The 17,008-nt window shown below is 52.5% G+C and overlaps 2 protein-coding genes across 15 annotated transcripts in view; one reads left to right on the forward strand and one right to left on the reverse strand.

Annotated features, from left to right (window-relative positions):
* Nucleotides 1-10,531, forward strand: part of LOC102459568 (relaxin receptor 1-like) — a 54,550-nt gene extending 44,019 nt beyond the window's left edge. The window contains exons 12-18 of the mRNA XM_025185724.2: nucleotides 882-953; nucleotides 2,454-2,525; nucleotides 2,638-2,709; nucleotides 4,444-4,673; nucleotides 5,144-5,554; nucleotides 6,905-7,120; nucleotides 9,926-10,531. Of these exons, the coding sequence (XP_025041509.2) occupies nucleotides 882-953; nucleotides 2,454-2,525; nucleotides 2,638-2,709; nucleotides 4,444-4,673; nucleotides 5,144-5,554; nucleotides 6,905-7,120; nucleotides 9,926-10,125 (1,273 nt within the window). The 3' untranslated portion in view covers nucleotides 10,126-10,531. The remainder of the gene's footprint in view (nucleotides 1-881; nucleotides 954-2,453; nucleotides 2,526-2,637; nucleotides 2,710-4,443; nucleotides 4,674-5,143; nucleotides 5,555-6,904; nucleotides 7,121-9,925) is intronic.
* A 2,730-nt stretch (nucleotides 10,532-13,261) lies between these two features.
* STARD8 (StAR related lipid transfer domain containing 8) overlaps nucleotides 13,262-17,008 on the reverse strand; it is a 158,759-nt gene continuing 155,012 nt past the window's right edge. For all 14 annotated transcript variants that reach the window (XM_075940810.1, XM_075940809.1, XM_014574660.3 and 11 more), the window contains one exon: nucleotides 13,262-15,442. In XM_075940810.1, coding sequence (XP_075796925.1) covers nucleotides 15,325-15,442 — 118 coding nt within the window. In that variant the 3' untranslated portion in view covers nucleotides 13,262-15,324. The remainder of the gene's footprint in view (nucleotides 15,443-17,008) is intronic.

Genomic DNA, 17,008 nt, shown 5'->3' on the forward strand with positions numbered 1-17,008 from the left:
CAAATCCCCGCTTCATTTGCTATTTCATTTGTCTGCATTTGCATTCCCGTTTCGAAAGAAGAATGCAGTATAGACATACCCTGTCAGAAGACAGGATCCTGGGCTATCTGGATCATTGGTCTGACCCAGGCTGGCTGTTATGTTCTAATGCACCACAAGCCTAACCCACAACACTGCCTGCTGTTCCAGTCCTGGAGTCCCCACTCAGCTCTGCCAAGCACCCTGCACTAACCTTTTGCTATGCTTTGCCTGCTCCCACTCCCGCCCACCTACACCGAGCTCAGCAAGCACCTGAACATGCCCTGCGCTGCAATGTTCTAGTTCAGAGCTACTCAACTTTGGAAGTCCCGGGGCCCACAATGATACTCACAGCACATGCCGAGGGCCGCAACTTAAGTGTGGTTGCATGTACATGCAAATATATATGCAAATAGCTTATTTCACACTGATGGGCATGTATACAAACATTAAGGCAAGACTACACAACACACAGGCCCCTTTTAAGTCAGTTCTGCTGTTAATAAAATGAAATATTTACCCAATTTCCACCCCCTATAACAGCACTTTTAATGAGCAATGACAGTCCAGGAATTTAACTACTAAAACACATATCAACAGAAGACCATTATATTGGCTACTTTTTTGTTTTGGCTCCCAGCCGCAAGCTGTGTGTTGTGCCCTGCATAAGCCCAAACTGTATCGCAGGCTGCAGACAAGCAGGCCACATGTTGAGTAGCCCTGTTCTAGTTACTCTTGCACTGAGCCTCTCTCGGGACTAGCATTTGCTCCCTAGGTGTAATGGTTTTCTCTTGTGTGCATAGGGTGATCCCCTGCTGCACCCACCAAGCCCGCTGTCTGAAATCCTGTTTCTGTTTTCACAGGGACCTCTCTTGCAATAGGCTGGAGGAACTTCCACCGTCTCTGTTCAGTAACTTGCACGACCTCCAGCAGCTGTGAGTACTGCATTGGAGTGCTCCAAGTCTTCATGGTATTTGTCACTATTGAAGGTCTTCAAGGGCTACAACAGAGAGCAGCTTGGGCAGCCAGCTGTCCCTGCGGGATGCACACAGTGCAGCTCTAGGGGGACCACCTGGCTCAGGGAATTGCTATTAGCCTTTTGCTTCTGAGCCATCAAGTCAAATCCAACCCAGATGAGTAGCACCCGCCATAGCTGACATGTATTTGTTGCCCTAACTGAAAGGGAACAATGGCCTGGGCCCACCGCACTGTGTGACCCTCTTCTGGCAACTTCGGCAGAAGAACAGTAATAACAGGACCCAGCTCTTACTTAGTGCTGTTCCTCTGTGCACTGGACCATACTGTCTTCCAAGGCACAGAGCACTCCCTCATGCTGGCAGGTCTCCCTCAAAGGCTGTGCTAGGCTGATGGGCTGGCAGCCAGAGTATAACAGTGGGCCTGTGACTGTTTCAAGGGAGGGTCCAAGGCCAGGGGAAGGTCTGCCATGGTTTTGCTCCTGCTGTGGCCTTGGTTTGTGTGTCATAGCTAAGGAATTGGCCCAGACTGAGCATGTTCAGATTCGAGCCTCCAGGGCAATTACAGGTTTAGCGGAGAACAGGAACTGACCTGATGGGGGCAGAATTAAAATAATCCGTTCAAGTCAATAGCCATGACACCGTACACTCACACTGCCATGGTACCTGCAGTCCTCAATGATCTGGTGCACCCAGTGGTTCCTGGATGAGAGGAAGGGGTAGATAATCCTTTCTCTTACAGTACCTGGATGGCAGATGAGAGCACTAATCTAAAAGCAGCACATTGTTCTTTATAATCAATTAAAATAACATCCCATAATTAATTAGCATTAAGCCTGCCTTTTACCATCTCTAGATTTCTGCTACCATACTTCAATATTTTTACTTTCTTATTGGTTGTTTAACCCTAAACATCATCTTAGTCAACATCTGCATAAATACCATTCCAGTAACTATCAATACAGGCAACATTCTGCCAACACATTCACGTTTTGTCTCAATATGTTTCCATGATATGGGATTATGCCCTAGCTTGTCTCCAACTTGCCTCTCAGTTGTCTCACTTCACTCATATATTGCTAGGCCTTATTATTATCAAGATCTAAATTAGGTCCCTAAAGTGTTCTCTCCTCACATTTCAGCATATTTCTATTTAACATAAACAAGCATCGTCTCTGCAGGCTGCACTGGGTGCCAGGTTCCCTCTAAGCCATGAGTTTGAGCAGCTGTCCAGAAGAGATTCAGGTCCCACCCAGCTGAGTAGCAGAGTGCCACAGCCACTTACAGCTGGCAGTGTATGTTTTATTGGTGGTGCACATCTGCACATGTCTTGGTGCGCATCACAAAATTTATTTTTCATATGCATGAAAAAAATTAGAGGGAACATGGCTGTGGAGGTCTCTGCTTTTGGGTATCATGGGGAGTTTCTAGAAAGAAAGACTCGGCTTTTTCCCTTTGCAGGAATATTTCCTACAACCCCCTGAAGCAGATCTTTGCAGACCAGTTTGACAGCCTGCCCCAGCTGCGCTCTCTGTAAGTGAACAGCAGCACAGGCACTGCCTCTCCCAAGCCCCTTGAGCCTGTGGCCTCAGGCCAGTTGGGGAGACAAGCCAACTCATTTCTTCTGTTGCATTGAGTTTTACAGGAGTATTGAAGGTCTGGAGATCCCCAATGTCCAGCCCCGCATGTTCCAGAAACTCACCAATCTGTCTCACATGTGAGTACTGGGAGTGGAGGAAGGGTGGGATTGGGTCATAGCATCTTTTGCAGCTGTAGAAGTTAGTGCCAGGAGAAATTAAACAAACCGGGCTCAATCCTCAGTCAGTTTATTCTTTTGCGGTGGCCAGAAAGCAGCTGGATCTCCCCAGTGAGACATTCCTACCCCACTCCTCATTCAGCACCCTGGAGCTGGGGGAGCCAGGACCACTGTTTGCCGGGAGTCCCTAGCTGATGGAAAGGCCTCCTGCAGGTCAGACAAGAAGCCTTAATTTTAAGAACCCTCCAATCTGAACTGTACCAAGAGAGATGGGGGAACAAGCAAGTGCCACAGTATTTTAAAGGGGGTTTCTCCATAATCTGCGTGTGTGTGTTTGTATAGTGATGTGGTGCTGGGAGGGTTATATAGTTAGAATCCCCTTGACAGTGAAACTGAAAAAGGTACATTTTCAGGCCAGGTATTATAAAGCTATTGTTTAGTTCTCTGAAAACAATTGCTAAATAACCCAATTAGTGGTCCTTTTGGCAACCTGCTTGGGCATACTGAATTAAGAACAATTCAGATGTATTGATACACAAACTGGCCTATTTTCCAAGGACAGGCATCTTGGAAGATGCAGAGATATTTCACTAACCAGCCTGCTGTAAGGCACTTTGTCTTTTCTTCGGGTATAAATGTTGAAGCATACACAATGCAAGATAAATGTCCATGTCACTTTCTGCCGTTGGTCTGTTCCGATTAAAAACCTGAGTAAGTTTTGCACCAGTAACGTTAGGGAACAGTAGCCAAGGACACTATTTTCTCACCCCTTTTGTGAGTGATCAGAACGGAAATGAGCCTTGCTTTGAAGTTTGCCATCCTTTTAAAGTGCTAAGCTGCTGTAGGATTGCTTTTGTGCGGTTTTTAAAGAGGGGATTTATATGAAATAACCCTTGGATAAAATGTGAATCCCGGTGAGTGGAATTTGAAAGGCTTGAATGATGGATGGATTTTGAAATGTTGTATGTTGACAAAGGTCCTGAGTTGAAGGGAAACTCTGTACACATTAAAGTGCTGATGAGTTATTGATTAAAACGCACCATTGCATAGTACCTGATTCCACAAAGCACACGCACATCTGTAGCACTTTATGCATGTGCGTAAGCACATTGCTGCACTGGGGTCAGGATGATTGCTTACACTTTGACCTTGCACTTTGGGATGAAAAGCAGGTGTGAGCTTGTACCAACATGGGCTTCCCAAACAAGGGTGCTGACGAGCCAACACTCCCCTGGAATGGAATGCCTGAGATTTTCAACCCCATCCTTGGTCCCGAAGGGATTCAGTGCTCACACACGTATATGCAGAAGGGCGTGTATTCTTCATAGAGCCTTGCAAACCCTTTGGTGCAGTGCAAACTTCCTCATCTCAACCCCTGTGGACATGTTACCGGTTCCTGCCCTATCCCCCTCACCCATGCTGCTGCACCTCACGCGGAGATGACAAGGGTAGACATGTATGATACTGAACTTGAATCTGCTCCAGGATGAGAAGAGTGGTTCAGGCGGTGGAAGGAGAAGGGCACGAAGAATGTTTGGGGGAGGAGAGTTCGGGAGAAGAAGTGAGCAAAGGGGATGAGATGAGAGAGGTCCATGAGGCTCTGTGCCAGGTGGGCAAACTTCTTCTCAAGTAACCTCTAGGGACGGAGCTCCTGTCCTGAGCATCTAACACGGGTGATATCCCTTTGCCTGGCAGCTACTTTAAAAAGTTCCAGTATTGCAGCTACTCTCCGCATGTGCGGAGCTGCAAGCCCAACACAGACGGCATCTCCTCCATTGAGAACCTCCTGGCTAACATCATCCTCAGGGTCTTTGTCTGGGTCATCGCGTGCGTCACCTGCTTTGGGAATCTCTTTGTCATTGGCATGAGGTCCTTGGTCGTCTCCGAGAACAGCCAGCACACCATGGCCATCAAATCGCTCTGCTGTGAGTTGGGGGAGGGGCTGCTTCAGACAATGTCCGGCAAGTGCATGTGTGTGAGTGAGAGAGACAGCCCTTCTCCCCACAAGGCTGCAAGTGCAGGATTGGCTAGTGTCCTTTCCAGATTTGGACCATCCTGGCCCACTGCACAGCTGGAATAGGCTCCACTGCAACAAGACATGTCCCAGAGCTCCCGAGCCTGTGCCTACCTCATTTACCATCCGTCTCCCAGAGCGCTGCAGTGCAATGCTGTGCGCGGGTGACCATCCTAACAGCGTTGGAGCCTTGTGTTCAGAGTAAGGGCCCCTCGCTGCATGCACACAGCTCCCAGTGACTTCAAAGGCAGGCGCACGCGGGTGTCCAAGGGAAAAATGTATCCTGGTCCCAACTGCTCTGTAAGGGCTCATTGTGCCCAGGGGGGCGGTGGGAATGGGTTCCTTTCTTGGGGTGATGCTCGGACGTTGTCTCTGTCCCAGGTGCAGACTGTCTGATGGGAATCTACCTCTTCTTCATTGGAGCCTTTGATCTCAAGTTCTCCGGCGAGTACAACAAGCACGCCCATGTGTGGATGGCGAGCATCCAGTGCCAGCTGGTGGGCAGCCTGGCCATGCTGTCCTCAGAGGTGTCCGTCCTGCTGCTGACCTACATGACCCTGGAGAAGTTCTTCTGCATCGTCTTCCCATTCAGCCATTACGGAGTGGGCAAAAAGCAGACCCTCTGTGTGCTGGTCGTCATCTGGCTGTTGGGCTTTTCTCTCACCTTCATCCCCTTCTGGTGCAAGGAGTCCTTCGGGGACTACTACGGGAGGAACGGGGTGTGCTTCCCCCTCCAGTCTGACGAGACCGTGAGCCCAGGTGCCAGGGGCTACTCCACCGGGATATTTCTGGGTAAGGAATCCTCAGGGCATGGGAGCGGGACTGCTCAGCTGCCACTGAGCCGGTGGGGTGGTAGGCACCATGCAGCTGTAAACAGGGGACTGGGGCTTGCCTTTGCTGATGGGTGCTCTGCACCAGAGTCAAACAGGGAACTCAGTGTAAAGGAAAGTACAATGAGAGGCTGGGTGGGCCAGTGGGCTGGGTGCCAGCTTGGGACACACCACAGCAATTCCTTGCTGCATCGCAAGCTTGGGCAAATTGCTTAGTCTCTCTGTGCCTCAGTTCCCCATCCTCAGTGGGGCCCGCCTCAGAGGGCTGCTGTGTGGCTCACAGCAGGGCATGCTCAGACCCAGCTGTGCCAGAGGCCACAGGACAGCTGACAGTGAGTGGTCACATGATTCTGCTGACAGACTGTTGCTTGTTCTCATGTGACTCAGTCCGGGCTGCTGGTGGGTGAAACAGGGCTGACCTGGCACAGCCGAGGGAAGCCGCAGCTCTCGGTGTTGGGGGAAGGGAGGGCAGGTAGGACGCTGGTGCTAGAGGTGAAGGGGGAGAGCAACCTGCTAACTAGCCCCTTAAGGACTGCTGATGTTTAGGGCTGGTAGCACCTTGGCCCCTGGTGCACACCCCAGAGCTCTGTTAACAAGGAGCATTTTGTTTGCAAAACGTTGGGGATTTGCTTGGCCTGCTCTCCTGGCCCCTTCAGAGCCCCACAAAGCCAGCCAGGCGAGTGCAGCGTTTCCCGCGGGGCTGAGGTGCACCCCTGCTCTCCAGGGGCAGGGTCACGTAGGAGAGGGGGCCGCACACGTCCCTGCCTCAGGCCGGTAGCAGGGCTATGCTGCATATGGCTGTGCAGAGCCAGGAGCTTTACTGCAGACTCAGGAGGCTCTTATAACTCACTGCGCGCCCACTTGTTACTGGCTTAACAACCCCTCGCCGCTCCCCAGGCATGAGGCCACTCCAGCCAAAGCGCTCCTGGGAGAGGGGGGCCAGCCTCAGACTCAGGAGACCAGACTCTGGCTCTCATCCATGGGCCCCAGGCATGCAGGGACCAGAAAATTAGCAAGGTGCAGACACAGCCGCCACGCAGGTGGGGCAGTGCAATTCCTAGCCAGGCAGCAGGAAGCTCACTTCCCTGCTGCCCAAATGCCATCCTGTTACCGTGGCAGGGCAGAAGCCGACTGTCTGTGTCCATGTGTTTTCCCCTGCTCCTTGGGAAGCAAGGGGTCGTCGTCCCTGCGAGGCTGCTGTATTGCTGCTAGCGGCTGTTCCACCCTTACACCCCATTTCAGCCAGCGTGTGGCACAGGCGCCCTGGGTTGGCTCGCTGACGCACTCATGGCTGGTGGTTCCTCCTCGCTAGGCCTGAACCTCATTGCCTTCATCACCATCGTGTTCGCCTACACCAGCATGTTCTACTCCATCCACACCACAGCCACCAAGACCGCCGAGCGCAGCGTCTTCTCCAGGGAAGTGGCCATCGCCAAGCGGTTCTTCTTCATCGTCTTCACTGACGCCCTCTGCTGGATCCCCATCTTCCTCCTGAAGCTCCTCTCCTTGCTGCAGGTGGAAATACCAGGTGACTGACCAAGCCACGCTGGGCCCCACACCAGCAGCAGCTGTTTGTACACAGATGCCTTGACACGCAGAGCACTGCCATGCAGGGACTCCCTGCATGTGTCCCCATGTAGCCCCCCAGAGCTGGCCCGCAGCACCTGATCTCCAAGCTCAAAATACTCCATCGCTGATGGGCAAAAGCTGAAAGAGAAGAGCCAAACTCAGTTCCTATCTGTCCCTTGGCTCCCTGCTGAACACAGGCAGCGGCTTCTCTCTCCTGTTGGCTGACAGCCTCCTGCCATAGAACTGGAAGGAACCTTGAGAGGTCATCAAGTCTAGTCCCCTTCACTCGTGCCAGAAGCACCATCTAGATCAGGGGCGGGCAATCATTTTTTGGGGGTGGCCACTCTAAGATTTTGGTAAGTGGTCAAAGGCCATACTACTATGGAAGGAGTGCAGGGTCTGGGACAGAGGTTGGGTACAGATGGGAGCTCAGGTTAGGGAACTGGGGAGGAGGAGAGGGTGTAGGATCTGAGGAGGAGTTTGGGGTGAAGGAGGGGGTTGTGATCTGGGGGGGAGCTTGGAGTGCAGGATCTGGGAGAGGGTATAGGTGCCGAAGAGAGTTCTGGCCTAGGGAAGGGGGCGGGAGGATTCAGGGTCCAGGAGGGAGTTGTGACCTGGGAGAAGAGGGGAGAGGGGTATAAAGGATTTTGTTTGTGACTTGGGGCAGGAGGGTGTGGTGGCCTGGGGTTGGGGAGAGAAAGAGAGTGGGGTGCCAGAGGCCAGCTCCAGCTTGCTTCAGCATCTCCCAGCCAGCATCCCTGCAGGAACCTGAGGCAGGCTCCCTATCTGCTGCAGTCCCAGGTTGCTCCATATGTCTCTGCTCTGGCCAGGGTGGGGAGGAAAGAGGCTGTGCATGCCCCACCCCACCTCCAGCAATATTTCTCAGTTCCTATTGGCCGAAAACTGACCAATAGGAGCTGAGAGATTTTGCTGGGGGTGAGAGCAGCACCCGAAGACTCCCCCTCTGTCCAGCATCCAGAGCAGAGAGCAGACAGCTGTTCAAAGTGTAGTGAGCTGCTCTGTGGTAAGGGTCCCTGGGAGATGGCTGTGGGCCAGATCTGGTAGCTTGGCATCCCGGATCGAGCCCGCTGGCCGTATGTTGCCTGGCCTGGTCTAGATCATCCTTGACAGATGTCTGTCTAACCTGCTCTTAAAAATCTCCAATGATGGAGATTCCATAACCTCCTTAGGCAATTTATTCCAGTGCTTAACCACCCTGACAGGACTTTTTCATAATGTCCAATCTAAACCTCCCTTGCTGCAATTGGAGCCCATTGATTCTTGTCCTCTCCTCAGAGGTTCAAGAAAATAATTTATCTCCCTCCCTGTAACACCCTTTTAGGTACTTGAAAGTTGTTATTTTGGCCCCTCTGTCTTCTCTTTTCTATAGAAACCCAGCCCATCAGCCTCCCCTCACAGCTCATGTCTTTAGACTTTTCATCATTTTTGTTGCTTTTCTCTGGATCTTTTCCAATTTGTCCACATCTTTCCTGGAATGTGGCTCCCAAACCTGGAGCCTGAGGCCTGATCAGCGCAGAGTAGAGCCGTATAGCGACTCCTCGTGTCTTGCTCACAACGCTCCTGTTAACGCAGTCCAGAACGTTTGCTTTTTTGCAAGGGTGTCACAGATGCTCTGGAGTCTGGGCAGGTTCCTCTCTCATCCTAACCTGTCAGCTCAGCTCCTATAAGTTGGCTTCCAGTCTGCAGCTCACAACAGGCTGGGGAAAGGAAGCAGCAGTTTGGTGTCTAGGCCCAGGTCTGGTGGGGGTTAGAGGCAGCCTCCATTGCTGAGCCTGCTTCTCTTGTGTGCATGGAGAGGAGCGGGAGCAGTTTCTCTCATTGGCCTGCTCTGTAATGACTTCCTCTGCCAGGCGCACTCCCTTTTGCCCCCCTGGTTTGCCCATCTGCTGAATACCAGTTAGATGGAAGTGACATCAGCACTCGCTTTGTGATCAAAGTACGCACCATGTGCTGTTCTCTCTGCCACCGTGAGTTCAGCCCAGAGACAAGAACTGACCTTCCTGCTCCAGGCAGGCCCAAGCTTCTCAGCTCTGCCCCATTGTGCCTGGGTAAGACATGTTCAGCCCTAGAGGTGTGCTAGGAGGTTCATGTATGTGTCTGTGTGCGAATCCCAGCTTTGCTCTCAGCCTCGGTGGCCAAGCGTTTGGGGCCTCTCATCCTGGTCTGTTTGCTCACATCCCAAAACTGATCCCCGCCTGCAGACTGGAATGTCAGCCACCAGCCATGCCTGCAAGGAGCCAGCCTCCTGGCTCTCACACACGTAAGAGCTGGAATAGCTCAGACTTGATTGGGGTTCGTCTGCTTTACAGCTGGGTATGAGAGCAGAACATAGCCCCAGTCTCCCTAGGATGTGGGCAATAAGGATGTAAGATCCCATTTAGTTGGTTAACCAGTTCAACATGATGTTTCACTGGTTAACCAGTTAAGGGGGGGCAGCCCAGCTGGGCTGGAGCAGCCACCTCCCACCATGGCCAGGCTGGAGCAGTCTGCTGCTTGCATCACCCGGAGCAGCTGCCGGGGTCTCAGGCTGCCAGGGACTCAGGCTGCAACGTGTCCTGTCTGCAGCAGGCCTCATGGGGCTGGAGCCATGGCAGGCAGGCAGCTGCTCCAGCCTCCACTGGTGAACCAGACCCAGTGAGCATCACCCATTAAGGGTGAGGCTTAACGACTAACGTTAACCTTTCACACCCTTAGTGGGCAGCCAGCCCCCATGGTTACTAACAGACTGTCTGTGTTGGAACAGGTACTGTGACGTCTTGGGTGGTCATTTTCATCCTGCCCATCAACAGTGCCTTGAACCCCATTCTGTACACCGTCACCACCACCCCCTTCCAGGAGAAGCTCAAGCTGTGTCTGCAGAAGAAGCAGCAGCAGTCACTCCAGGACCCAGAAATGTCCAGAATGTACTTTACCCTGGTGTCCATGCAAACCAGCAGCACCTGACAGTCCCTGGCCGCTTAGCCGAAAAGCCTCACTGCTTCATGCATGCAGCTCTGAAGGACCATGTCTCTGACCTATCCGGGTTCATTGCCCACCCCACTGGTGTAGCATTTGTGGGGCAGCAGCAGCCAGAGCGGAGCTGCCAGCCAGCTTTTGTGCATGGCGGGAACACCCCTCCCAGCTGTGGCAGCAGTGACAGACGGTGTGTTAGGAGCCGACAGAAGAAATGGTCGCAGACAGGGCCTGAACTCTGCTCATCTGCCCCATGGTTGAAAGCACTGGAATGCTGCCAGCCCCAGGCATTCTCACTGCCATGGGTCAGCAGTGGGGGGCTGTGGGTTGGCTGATGCTGGGTCAGCACAAGGATTCCCCAGCCGCTGTGGAATGGATGGTGTAGTAAGTCCTAACCCCCCACCTATGTTACGTGGAGCCGGTAGCTCCTTGGCCCTTCGCCCTGGAGACACGGGGCAGGAGCAGCTGCCTTTGGAACAGCTGCCCCCAATGCAGAGCACCAAGTGCATTGCCTATGTACCCAGCTTGGCTTGCAGGTTCAGAGCCCTAGAGTGGTGTCTGCACTGCTGGAGGCAAGTGTGAGTGCAGGGGAAGGAAGGTGGGATGAGAGCCCTGCCGTGCTCTGGTTTGGGGGCAAAGGCAGCAATAGCAGATGCCAGAGCGACCTTGGTGAAAGCTGCAGGCGACCTCAGCTTGTGGGGCAATGGCTCTGCCCTACCTATTCGGGAAGCCTTGGCTGTGGGACCAGGCAGCAGATACTGGGGTCGGCGACATGCTACAGAAGGGAGGTGGCGCTATCCCCAAATCTTCCTAGACCACCCTGAGCGCCAGGCCCTGTGTTCGGCACAGGAGTCCCCAGTCAGGGATTGCTCCCAACCACCCTGTCCAGCAAGGGCTCCAGGCTGCAGCCTGGTCTCCAGCGCTATCTGGGCTCACACCACAACTGAGGCCTAACTAATGCAGCCTGTGCCCAAACCCATTCCTAGGGAATGGCTGCCAGCAGAGAAATAGTAGCTGGTAATGGTTCATGTTCCTCTTTCATTTACTCCTGGGAAGGAGGCAAAAATTGACCTTTTCCTCCAGGGAGTGGCTGGGTCTGAGTTTGGCATTCGAGTGTCTCCCTGCCATACTCTGTGTGGACTGGCTAGCCCCACCCCTAACCCTAGGCAAGATTAACCTGCTAGGGCTTACCACCCTGAGCCCCAGAGCAGCCTACAGCCAGTGGAGTTTGCTTTAGCCCCATCCCAGGCTGGAATTTCTGCCATTCCCTGTTTGCTTTTTGGAACGATTCCAGCTAGGGATGCGTTGTCAACTACCCGACAAGCCTAGGCTTATCAGGTAGTCAAGGCAATTGCTCGGATTTCCTCCCCTCCACGACCCCCTTTGCTGCCTCTGTATCAGAGGCAGCGAGCAGTGGGAATAAGGAGCCAGTGGTAGGAGGAGCCGACTTAAAAAGCAGCAGCACGGGGGGGAGGGGGGCAGAGGAGGCTGCCACAAAGCAGCATCTGCCTGCGGTGGACTCAAGCTTGCCAGAGGCGGAGGCTGCTCTGGACACAGCCCCTGTCTATGGGGGATCCCAGCGGGGAGCTGGGACCTCCTGCAGGCAGGGGTGCTCCAGCAGGGCAGGCAGCCCAGCTCAATCCAGGCTCACACTGGATCCAGGATCTACCCCCTCCCCCACCCACTGTGTCTCTGCAGTTTAAATACACTTGGCAAGCAGGCAGCCTGGCTCCTACTACATTTATACTGCAGAGGCGCAGTGGGGTAGGTCCCAGACCCAGCGCGAGCCAGGACCGAGTGCCTTCCCTTACAGACAATCGTGTTGTCAATAGTATTTTTATTGACTATACGATTAGCCAGTTACCTGCCTCTTAACATCCTTATATCCAGCTCACTCCGTGGTGGAAAGGGGAGAGGGAGCAGACAGGAATTGAATATAGCAGCTGCGAGTGCGCCCGCGCCCCCTCCCCCCGGTGTGTTACCCCTATGCTTTGGAGGCTGTGACCTGCACAGAATGGCAAGTGGAGAGAGAAAGGCTGTGCCTTTAGTGTCTGTGCTCCCACAAACCATCAGTCTCCTTTTCCTGTTTGATGCCATAACTCCTATGGGAGGGGTGAGCAACTGGCTGTAGCCAAGGCGTCTGCATGGTAAGAGCCCTGGAAAGGTGACCAGGTAGATACCAAGTGCCTGTACCATGGGGCCGAGGAGGGGGGGGGGCGGATAGGCGTGCATCAGAGATGCTGCTTATTAATAATGTGATTGTTCTGGAGGGCTCTGCTCATACATCTTGTGGTGAGCATTCAGCGAGAGATGGGTCAGATGGTGGATGTGGGCAATATTGCAGGGCTTCAGGTTGGGTGAAACCCCAGGGGGTACCACACTGAGCTCCATGGGATGCTGCATTAGCTGCCAAGAACAATGGGGCTTTAGGAGGAAGAGACTTGCTAATAAGCACATGGAGTCCTTAAATGGACAGGGAGAGCCAGCCCTTGAGGCCTGGATATGGCCATTTAATGCACTGCTTGCCATCCTGCCCTCTCCTGGGGGTGCCTGCGAAGCCAGCAGTTCAGATAACACTGGCCTGGCTCCTGGAAGCTGAGTGGCAGTATGGAAAGGAATTTGTTGGTTAGCAAACACACGGCCCCCTCCATCAGTCCACCACAGGGTCCTTACTGTCTCAGTTGGGGTTAATCACAGCTGAGCCAGGCAAGGAGTCTGAAGGAAGGACAGGCCAGCCCAAGCCAGCAGCCCAGAGGAATAGAAAGGAGGCCCTGCCATTTATATGCTTGGACCAGAGGGAAATTCAAAGGGGGAAATCAGATTGCATTGTTCCCAAACAAAGAGTTCTCCGATGGGTGTGAAGCTAACTCATGTGAGACCCATGCAACCTCTCTGCCCCGCCATTGCAGAAGTAATCATCAGAGCCCTGACCCTTTTGGCTTTGCAGTCCCCTTTTTACAAAACATGCTCACTCAGCCCCATGCTGGCATGACGGGGAGGGCTGTGGTCAGGAGGCTTCCCACCCCAGCTCTATTTTCTGGAGCCTATGTCAGGGCAGGGCCCTGTAAGGAGGAAGCACTGACAGCAGCAGTCAGCGTATAGCAAGGTTTCATCATTAGCCAGTAGATGACATTAGTACTTTATTACTACACGGAGGGGGAACCACAGCCCCCTTTGAAGTCAGACAATCTGTAGCGGCTGCATCTGATACAAAAAAGTCCCTTAAATACAAAACACGCGTCACTCTGGTGTTCGTCACCCAGCACCAAGCTCTTACCGCCTGAGTTATATATTAATATTCCAACTGTACAGTATTTATAGATTGGAAAAGAAACATTAAAAAGAGGCGAGAATCAGTCCCAAACGTTAGTTATACAACAACGAACAAACAGAATATAGCTGGTGTGCATTAGAGAAGAAAGCAGATTGTTACTGGTGAAACTGACAATTTCACCCGCCAGTGGGTTGTGTTGCCTTCCATTTGGAACAACGTCTAGTCATTTGGGTCCCTGATTAAAAAAGAAACCCCGTCAAGTGCATATCACTTCCTGTCATGGACAGACTGTTAAGAGTTTAGAGGGAAGGAGGGACATGATCAGAGCAGTGGGATCCTTGGATGAAGAGTTACGTTCTAACACTGTTACTTGCCTTTCACTCCCATTTGCAGTGGAGCGAGCACTGCTTCTTTGGTGGGAGAGCTAGTGTCCATAACAATGAGGGCAAACTAGGGTGCACTAACCCAATCCTTCCCCCCCTCCCCCCGCCTGATTAAAATGGCACTTCTGTTGTACAGTTTGGGGCAAACGCACATTACTCTCTCAGTGGGGGGCAGAATACAGTTATCAGATCAACCTCCCCCTGCCCCCATGGTCACATGTCATGGGCCAATGCTTTTAAATCTTCCCCACAGCCAAGCTAAAGTTCGTTGTGTAAGGGTGTGTCTGTGTAATGGAGGGGGTGTTCTTCACTTCCCACCTCAAGGCAATGGAAGTCTAACCCTGAGGCTTGCTAAAACCAGCCCAAGGGAGGACGTGAGCTGCACTGCTCATTTTTGGTCTCACTCCCAGCCTTGCAAAGGCAACCCTTCCCCTTGCACAGCTTGGACAGGGTGAATGCTTTGGAATTTGAACCCATCGATCTAAGACCCAATTTATTAGCGTGAAAGACTAGGCTCTCAATTAATTCAATGAGAATTAGGACTGGGCCCTTAGATAGCACAATAGTTGCATCCTCTTTCATCGGTCCACACGACCCCGTGCTGAAAACAGGGGTGATAGAGGTTCCTTGTATCTGATCAAATAGAAGGCACAGACCTGGAGTCCTTCCCAGTGAAATCAGCACCCAGAGTAAAATAGCTTCTGTTTTGCCATTCAACACATGGCAGTGCTTAATTAGAAACCAAATCAACCTAACACCCATCTGACCTGAACCAACTCCTCAGCCTGTGTGTCTCTGCCTGTGTGTCATGCTGCTTGGTGCCCCTCACACAGTCACATCCCCAGCAGACGCTCTGCCTGACACCACACAGCCATGCAGACACTGCACGAGCTCCGCCCTCTCTCCCTTCTCCTACACATCAGCATCATCTCTGGTCCCTTCACACACCACCACTCTCGTGGCCGAGGCCAGTCTCTGGGCTGAAAGGGTGAGCCCAGGGTCAGTCGGCAAAGGGGGCAATTAAGGCATCTGACTCTGGTCCAGTTGCTTCCTGGCTCAGCCTGCTGTATGTACTCCCCAACCCCTTTCCCAAGCCCCACTCTCTCCATGGCAGGCGGGTGATGGTGGGGCAGCTCTCCCCAGCAAGCAGCACACTGGTTCATTTCTGCACAGCTGCTCCTCAGAGCTTTAGGAAGGAGGCTGTTGCTGCCTTTCAGCCTGCAGCGGGGATTCTGGAAGCAGGAAATAAAGGCTTCGTTTTGGCCCCTTGTGCCCAGGATGTGCTGCTGGACACAGCTTTGAAGGTCTCTGGTGGTAAGGAGAAAGGGATCCCATGGAGATGGAGACAACGGCCGTCTCCTTCGGGATTGGTGGTTGATTCAAAGGAAGGTCATGCTCATGTGCCTGGTAAAGCACAGGCTCCACACAACCAGATGCCAACAGCCTGCTGATGGCCAGGTTGCCTCTCCATGCTTCACCCCACAATGTCTGGGAGGTTCATGATCAAACAGGAGAGAGCATCTTCCAGTCACCTCAAATCTTTGTCTCAGAGCCACATGGGTTAAGCACTGGGAAGGAATCTCGTATCCTTGCCAGCTCCATGGCACAAAGTTGTCCAAAGACCTTGCTGTACCACTCGGGAGACCGGCCCCTGGAGAGACAAGAGTGCAGAGGGAGGAAGTCATTGTCACATACAGGAGAGTAACATGGTTTTTCTCGTACAGTGGGGCACATTTCAGGCTAAAAGGGAATATCAACATACCTGCTCTGGGGCAGTGTGAGCAAGCAACAGCTAGTGTAATCCCTGCTTCCACGCTGCGTGTACCATGAGAGGAATGGGCATGTATAAAACACAAGACTGAAACTGCATTGGCTCCCTCTCCTAGCTAAGGCTGTTCCTCTAAGGATGTTAAGGAGCAGGGATTTGGCTAATTGTGTAGTTGATACACTTTGTATTGCCTACATGATTAATCGATAAGGGGAGGCGCTCTGCAGAGCCGCAGGGGGTAACTCCCAGAGCCGGTGCGAGCCAGGACACTAGCTCTGGGACTTCTGTGGCTCTGCCTTTTAAATGTAGTAAGAGCTACCCAGGCAGAGCCACAGAGGGAGTAGGTCTGGGACCCAGACCGCTGCACCTCTGCCTCCCCTGCCCGCCCCCTGCAGATGGTGCCAGCTCCCCCCAGCACCGGCTCCTATTCCTCCCCCTTGCTTCCTCTGTGACAGAGGCAGCAAGTGTGTTTGGGGGGGGAGGGAAGTGAGCAGTCGAGTAGTGACTCAACTATCCGATAAGCCTAGGCTTATCAGGTAGTTGATTATTCAAGTAGTCGCTTATGTCCCTAGGTCCACCTTGGTCTAGGCTGCTGCAGAAAACTATGGGATAGTGCGGCCTTATGACATAGGCAGGGCCTTGTTTTTCCCAGATACATGATACAGTTAGCTGTCCCAGCAGACACATATAAGCGTCTTGCACTGCAGCCTGTTGGTGTGTCTCATCCCAGGAGGGATGCTATGGGGTGCCGGAGGAGCCAGTGGCTTGTGTGTGTGTAAATGGCAGCTCTGAAGGAATTGGACTGGGATCGTAGCTTGTTACACAGGCATCTGCACAGCTATCTGAAGGGAACAACTCTGGGTCAGTAATGCTCTTGGACAGTCTGGAAGTAATTTGCCCAGCAGTAATTTGTCCAGCACTGACAACCTGCTGAGTAAGCCAAATTGCTAGAGGATACCATGTAACCTTTGAGGTCCTACATAACTCTGACCCTTCCTACTTTCCATCCTTCATATCGCATGGGTAGCACAGGTGTAACCTCAAGGTCACTCTCTGTGCCTTCTACATTGCCTCCCCTTTCTGAGCAGGGCCTCAACACCTCTCTCATCAGTCAGATTCCTCTAGAAGAGGGTGAGAAGCTACACAATCTTCCTACTTTCTATATAGACACTTTGGTGTCTTGGCCATGACATGGGTTTTATCCGTCTGTGCTAGAAAAGTATCATCCCCAATTTACACGAAGGTCAAGGTAATTAAGGTCACACATGGGTTACGTCTACACTACGGACTTTTTGCGGAAGAGGCAATGCAAATTAAGTGCTCATTAGCATTTCACATGCTTCATTTGCATAGTGTCTTCTGATCCTTTTTGTGCAAGAGGTATTTGCGCAAAAACAAGCAGTGCGGACGTATCCATTTTACACAAAACCTCCTTTTTGAGCAAGATCC

This window comes from Pelodiscus sinensis, chromosome 13 (genome assembly GCF_049634645.1).
Source record: "Pelodiscus sinensis isolate JC-2024 chromosome 13, ASM4963464v1, whole genome shotgun sequence".
NCBI lineage: Eukaryota > Metazoa > Chordata > Testudines > Trionychidae > Pelodiscus > Pelodiscus sinensis.